Raw genomic sequence first — 7,270 nt, 5'->3', positions numbered from 1 at the left:
ATATATATATATATGTGTGTGTGTATTCTTTATGTTTTAGCTGGTCTTAACTACAAAAGAGTTAATATTGAATATTATAACAGTTTTGAAAACAATTTTTCAAGCTATGAAGAATGATGATATTCGAGATATGAACGACTTATATTTTTCTACAGTTTATAAAGATCATAATATATGTATTAAATCTGAATGTGAAGCAAATGCGTGGCATGAAGGAGAACGTGGTATCGAGGCTAGAAGATTGCTTGGTATACTTTCGCACATTAGTGTTGAATCGTTATACTTAAGTAATTATTTAGCAGGAAAATCGCAATTGCTCACACGAAGTGATGAATGTTATAATTATTATCTGCAACAAATGACACGTTATAATACATGGCCAAAGAAAGGCGATGAATTTGAAATGCTTGAGATTATTCTAGAATGTGTCACTTTAATAGAACACGTTGTAAGTATACTCTAGTTTATCGTTTAAATATTAATTTTTATCAAATAATTTTTAACAATGGTAAATATTATTTGCAGAGGAGATCTCATCAATTTACAGGTCTTATAAATGCAATTGTAAAACTACTATGTAATGTGCAACAGAAAGTGGGTTATTGTGATAAAGGGTATATTAATAGTATTATTATAATTGAACTGTTCGACAAAAATGGTTTTTTTTAAACACCGGAATAAGATTAGCCATTCTTTATGCTTTTTTAAATGTTGTATTTCCCAAATTGCTTCATGTCACAATTTTGAAAAATTTGCAATTCAATTTAAAAAAATTTATTTTTACGTATTTTGTCAGATTATAATTATGATGTATGATATACTGAAGAAGTTTTATTGTAATCAAAATTAAATTTGCTGTTAGGATTCTCAACTTTCAAAAGAATTTTTTAGCATGTTGGATGGCGGTTAATAAGATGATAGTAAATAAGTTAAATATGAGATTTATTCCAAAACAGCTGTAAATTAAAGGTCCATCTACCTTGCAGAGATAAAAAAAATTAAAAAAACTTTTTTTTACATAATTTCATAGTCTCAAGTGTAAAATATTGTGTTGAATCCTTTAATGTGGCAAATATAGACGTAAATAATAAAAAAAGTAAACTTGAGATTTTAAACGTGATAACATTCTTCGATTTAACAGAAGTAATAGAGCAAAAACTATTAAACGTATCGCTTTCAAATTTTGCACGATTGTAGAGCAATGTTTTTTCTACTGGACTACAATTATATCAATATCAATGATATTTTTAAAATATGTAATTAAACAATAGGCAATTGAGAGTGCAATAACTCTCATACGTTTTATTTTAACAAAAAATATATATATATTAGTCTTACATAGTCTTAGCATCTGAATTGGACGTTTCATTCAGCCATCTTCAGCAATGCTGAGAGTAATACAGTAATCGTAATATAGTAATTGTAATGTTACAAACAGTTATACGTTAATAGTGATAAAGTGCAGAAGGAAAGTCTCTCAAATTACAAATTTTTTTGGATGAGTAACTGTCAGATAATTGTTTGACTAAATGAATTAAAGAAAAATAGATATTGATAAAGATAGTTACAAATTCATGTAAAATATATTAAATATATATTCACTGCACTCCATGACTGCACAATTAAAAACGATATAGCATCAGAAGATTAAAATTACACAACATTAAAAATTAAAGACATTTGTTAAAAATTAAAGACATTCTCGAACAAAGTTTAGTACAAAAAATGAGCGTTATGGAATAAATAATGTGTATAGAAATCAAAAAATAAAACAAACGAAGACAGCCAAATAATAAATTTCAAAGATATAAATGTCATAAATAAAAATTATGTAGATAGTCAAACATTTTATGATGTGCTACTATGATATCAAAATTATTTAGAACATTCGAATGGTGTAAAAATTCGGTGTTAGATTTAGACCATTTTCTTGACATCTAATGTTAAGCATTTCTGAAATTAGTTTCCTTCCCAAATATTTTTCATTGTCTAAAATTTATATATTATATTCTCCCAATCAAACTCATGATCTAATTGTAATCTATGTTCAGAAATGATAGATTCCTAGTTTTCTTATTGATATCATTTCGATGTTCAGTTATTCTAGTTTTCAACTTTCTGCCAAAAATGATATTTTTTTTATCACAAAAACAAGAGCACAATTTAAGGTAAAAAAATTGAACTTTTCTTTTAAATAGTCGTCATTTTGTTAATTTTTATCTAAAGTCAATTATAATTATAGATCTATTCAGTAGAAACATTCTTTCTGAATAGGAAAATTTTTTGATCTCTTTCCAATTAGAGATCCTCTAATCAGAATCTGGTCATTCTTTCCCCGGTTTGTGATCAGTTCGACATTTTTCATCCATTCCATTTAATGTATAATGAATATGCTTTCACTTTAAATGCATGATGCATAGTCATGGATTTGCTATTGTAATATTTATGATTAGACGCTATTAAATTTTTTTTAATTTTAATCGTTAGCTAATTGACTGAGCGTGCCAGAATGTTCATCAAAAACTAGGAAACTTATAGAGCGTTTCTATAGACCTGCAACACAATGCCATTGTAGAGTGAGATAAAGTGAGATAGTATTATAGTGAGATTTTTTCTCGTACATTTTAATGAAAAATGGCGGCCACTTCACATTCTGATTAGAGGGTCTCTATTTCAAATGACTGGTGCGACCTGCAGTATTTCCGTTCTGGCGCCATTCAAGTCGAAAAAACTTCTTTCCCGAAACTTTATAGATGAACACATTGACTTCATAAAATTTAAAATTAAAGAGAAGATATTATAACAAATAACAATGTAAAAACAATGAAATATGTATATATAGTCTTTACTTTTCTAAAAAAAAAATTGCTAAAAATCATCTTCTTTTTCAATCCACAAAGTAGAAACCCTTAGTCAATGATGATATTAACAAAAATTTGTAATTAGAGAAAACCGGGGCACCATGGGATACCATGAATCATCGATTGTTTAATATAATTTGAAAAATGTTTAAATTAATACTACTGTACAATACTGTTACTTCATTTCTCATACTTTTTATCTAGGTGGCAGTGATTAAATTTCATTGTAATCGAAAAGCATTAATTAATTTTCATAGTGCAATAGTAACTTTTTAACCGCATAAAAATGTTTTAATATTGTTTTTGTAGTAGAAGATACACAAATGAAAATAAGGTGCAAGTTTCTGCGCATCTTTTCTCAACTTACTATGTTACTATGTAATAATCTAACATTTATTTTTTATTAGTTTTTTATTAAATGTATAATTAAATGTATAATTACCATGGGTCATACATTAAATAGATATTCATGGTGAAACGGGACAATACAGAAAATATATGTATTAAAAGAGCAGTTTATATTTCTAAATAATTATTGTTTTATTTTATCGTAATAAATTTTCTATTAATCTTATATTAATGGTTATTTCTCATTTGTTTTCTTATAACTTTCTATTTTGTCATTCAATAATTATTAGTTGTAATTAAATATTTTATTATATTAGTGACTATGTTAAGAATGTGTAGGTTAATTTAAAATATTTTTTAACTTTCGTCATCATTATTTCTTGCATAATCCTACTATTTTGTGATTTATGTACCCCGAGTAGGACATCCCATGACGCACATGGGTCATTTCTTAAAACATATATTTTTTTCTTAAAAACTAATGAATATTTACTAAATATACTTATTAAATTTTAAAGTATGCATTAAACTTTAATTATTAAAAAAAATAATTTTTATATTTAGATGCATTTTTAAAAATTTGAATTTTTGTGACTCGTGGTGCCCCGATCTCCCCTAGATTTATTTCTATTTGTTTTTTAAAAAGTTTTTTAGATTGTTGATCTGATGTCATAATTAACAAATTCAAAATGAATTCAATATAGTGGATACTTGAAAAATGTCCAAGGTATCACAGAACATATCGGAATTAATTCCGATTGGAATTATTCCGTTTTTCCTAGAAAACACAATACAAATTTAGGAAATAATTAAATAATTTCAATTTTTTCATTATTTATAACGAAAGCCTTTGTTAATCATATTGTATTTATACGCGAGCATTAACATGCGTTTAAATACTTCTTTCTTTGAATTCATAAGAAGGCAATTTGGCGTGATTAATTGTAGGTTATTAAAGACATTCATTAAAATTACTATGTTATATACTGAAGATGACCAGATAGAAAAAGTTTTATAGATATATTATTTTTGAAATAAAGAATAATTAAGCAAAAATATCCAGCACGAGGCTTATATGCTCATATTTACAATTTTCATTGTAAATAATTTCAATCGGAATCCATTCCGACTTGTTCCATGATAGGTATCCAGATTGTTCCAAAATACAGATTTTTCACGATTTTAAATTTGTCAATTTTGATATTGGATTCATACATAGCGGTTTAAAATTGATAATTATTCGGATTAATGGACAGTGCATCAATGACTTTAATCTTGACATATGTTTTTTAAGATCATAACTCTGAATGACCTTCAAAAAGTTTAGGCGATTGCTGTTCGTTTAAAATTATTAAAATATAAAGTTTCAAAATATGTCTTATTTCTGTTATATACTAATGAGCATACGACTTTCCATGCGAAGCGAGTTACACTCCACTCCCCCCTTTTATGAAATCTACGATTTTCCACGCAAAGCGAAGTTCACTCCACTTTCCTACCCTCTGTCTAGGAGAAAGTTGGTCGTTCCTTGATTAGAGGAAGTGGGATGGACTTCGTTTCGCATTAAAAGTCGATTGCCTTTAAGTTAGGGGGGGAGATGGATGATCTCGCTTCGCGTGGAAAATCCAACTCTTTTAAACAAGGGAAGAGGTGAAGTGGATTTCGCATGGAAAATTGTGCAGTCTTAGCCAGAAGGAGAGGTAGAGTGGACCACTTTTCACGTGGAAAATCGAATGTTCCTAGACAGGAAAGATATAATTTTTAATATTGTATATGATAGAAATAATATATTTTTGAAACTTTATTTGTTAATAACTTTTGAACGAACAGACCGTCTCTTAAAACATTTTGAAGATCACTCAGGATCATGACTTTGACAACATATGTCAAAATCATCGGTGTGGTATCCGTTAATCCGAATAATTATCAAAAAACTTTTTAACTAAACTTTTTAAACATAATTGAAAGCTATTTGGTAAATTTGTCATTAACACAAGATTCTCTTTTCCACACTAGACTACATATTAACTATGAATATTTTATTAACTATAGCCGATACTAAAAAATCCTTTTAAGTATTGAGAATCCTAACGTATGGCTAATTTCGATTGTAATTAACTTCTCCTGTTGTGTATTGTTCTCTCACATATTATAGCTATAATAACAATATGTATAAAAATAGTCCTTTTTGCAACTTTAAATGTAAATTTTTTTTAATTTCGATGGAACAATTTGGAAGCGAATTCGTATTCAGCGCTTAAAAAAACGGAAAATGACTAATCTTGTTTTAGTGATTTTTTTTGTCGAACAGTGCTATTTTGATATATTATAGATATAAAATATTATAGATTTTATGTAAGGGTAAATTTTTTCCAGATTGAAATATATTTGTCTTATATTTAGAGAACTCGTATTCTCAAGGCCATTATCACTTTGTTATGTTTCATTAGCGAATTTTATAATGGTTTTTAGTAAATGCGATATATTTGTATCAAAACTTTGTACAAGTTCGCGTAAGTATGTCTGATATGTTTAACAAAAAAGTTTGTCTTTTTAAACATTAATTATCATTATTTTAATAGAGTTAATGACAATAAAAATATGGAAAGGAATTTTACATTTTACACCAGGTATGTTATATCATTTCGAAATAATCTGAAAATTTATACATTTCTGTATAATAATGTATTTTATTTTTTAAAGGACGTTCTTAATGATAAATGTTTTTGTGTTTTAGATGCTTGTGTCTTACAAATTCTTATGGCACAAATGGAGCATTTTTATTCGGACTTTCTTACTACAATAAATATGACGCATGCATTAATATCATCTATGTGGCATGTCTTACAGAAAAATAATTTATTAAGAAGTGAAAGTTCAGAATCCTGTAATTGTTACACAAAATTATTACGATTTATAATTAATATGTTAAAAAAATGTTCTGAAAACAAATTAGATGTAATCGATGATATTGAATGGCAAGATTTATTTAAAAAAAAGAAAACATTTTATCTCTTGAAGAAAATTAATTACAAACATCATGTATGTCAGGTGAAATATAATAAACAGAATATAAAAGAGCAGACAGAAATATATTCAGAAAAGTTGGATCGTAATTTTTGGTTTGAGATGAAAAAAGTTCAATACAAAGTATTGAGACAAGGCATCAGATTTTTATGTCATCTTGCAATTTGTGATCCTGATTTTGTTATCCGATCATCTGATATTGAAGATTCATTTCATTTATTTATACGAAACATTACTTTTTTTGAAGATTTGATACTTCATGAAAATGAACGTAAATATTATAATGCATTTCATAATAAATGTATTATTTGCTTTTCATGGAAGTATCATTTTTATTTATGTTTTAGGAGAAGCATTAGATCGTATAAAAACTATCTTTATCGTTGATAAAGGTATACAATATGAGACTGAGACACATCATGAAAATATACAGGTTAATCAATTGCATATGACGAATTTTGAAAAAAAGGTTATTCCCACAACTGAGAAGTATTGTTATATTGAATCTATTGAAAATTATAATAGAGCATGCATGGCTATCAAAGCGTTGTATAATTCTAATATGGAATATAGAGACAATTAAATATATTAAATTCTAACAAAAATGCATTTTAATATTCATATAAATATCATATATCTATATAATATGCATGAAAGATATTTTACTTTAAGATATGTATTTGCAGAAAAAATATTTATAATACATTGATGTAATTATAAAATTGAAAATGCTTAAAAATCTATATAGTGTCCATGATATAAATAGATTCATATTTATATTTTATTATTTAACATGTATCTTAACTGAATCATTGCCATTTTTTTTAACATTTATAGATTTTAGAAAATACAGTAAAATAACTGTTTTATATTTTTATTTTTGAGAATACATCATAAAAATTCATTTTATTATATTAAAACAATTTTTAGTATACTATTGGATAAGAAGGTATATAATTAATTATTCATTAATTTCAACACTGACGAGATATTATTAAAGATGGTTGATCTTATAGAAGTTCACATAACTGTTA

The 7,270-nt window shown here is 26.3% G+C and overlaps 1 protein-coding gene across 1 annotated transcript in view; it reads left to right on the top strand.

Moving 5' to 3' along the window:
- The window catches only part of LOC108693265, a 60,904-nt gene extending 54,085 nt beyond the window's left edge, over window positions 1-6,819 (top strand). Inside the window, exons 8-13 of the mRNA XM_018202137.1 lie at window positions 41-448; window positions 526-614; window positions 5,586-5,722; window positions 5,792-5,839; window positions 5,947-6,507; window positions 6,584-6,819. Coding sequence (XP_018057626.1) covers window positions 41-448; window positions 526-614; window positions 5,586-5,722; window positions 5,792-5,839; window positions 5,947-6,507; window positions 6,584-6,819 — 1,479 coding nt within the window. The remainder of the gene's footprint in view (window positions 1-40; window positions 449-525; window positions 615-5,585; window positions 5,723-5,791; window positions 5,840-5,946; window positions 6,508-6,583) is intronic.
- The last annotated feature ends 451 nt before the right edge of the window (window positions 6,820-7,270 follow it).

This window comes from Atta colombica, unplaced genomic scaffold (genome assembly GCF_001594045.1).
Source record: "Atta colombica isolate Treedump-2 unplaced genomic scaffold, Acol1.0 scaffold109, whole genome shotgun sequence".
NCBI classification, from domain to species: domain Eukaryota; kingdom Metazoa; phylum Arthropoda; class Insecta; order Hymenoptera; family Formicidae; genus Atta; species Atta colombica.
Note: the sequence above shows the minus strand (reverse complement) of the source record. Positions and strands in the feature narration are given on the sequence as shown.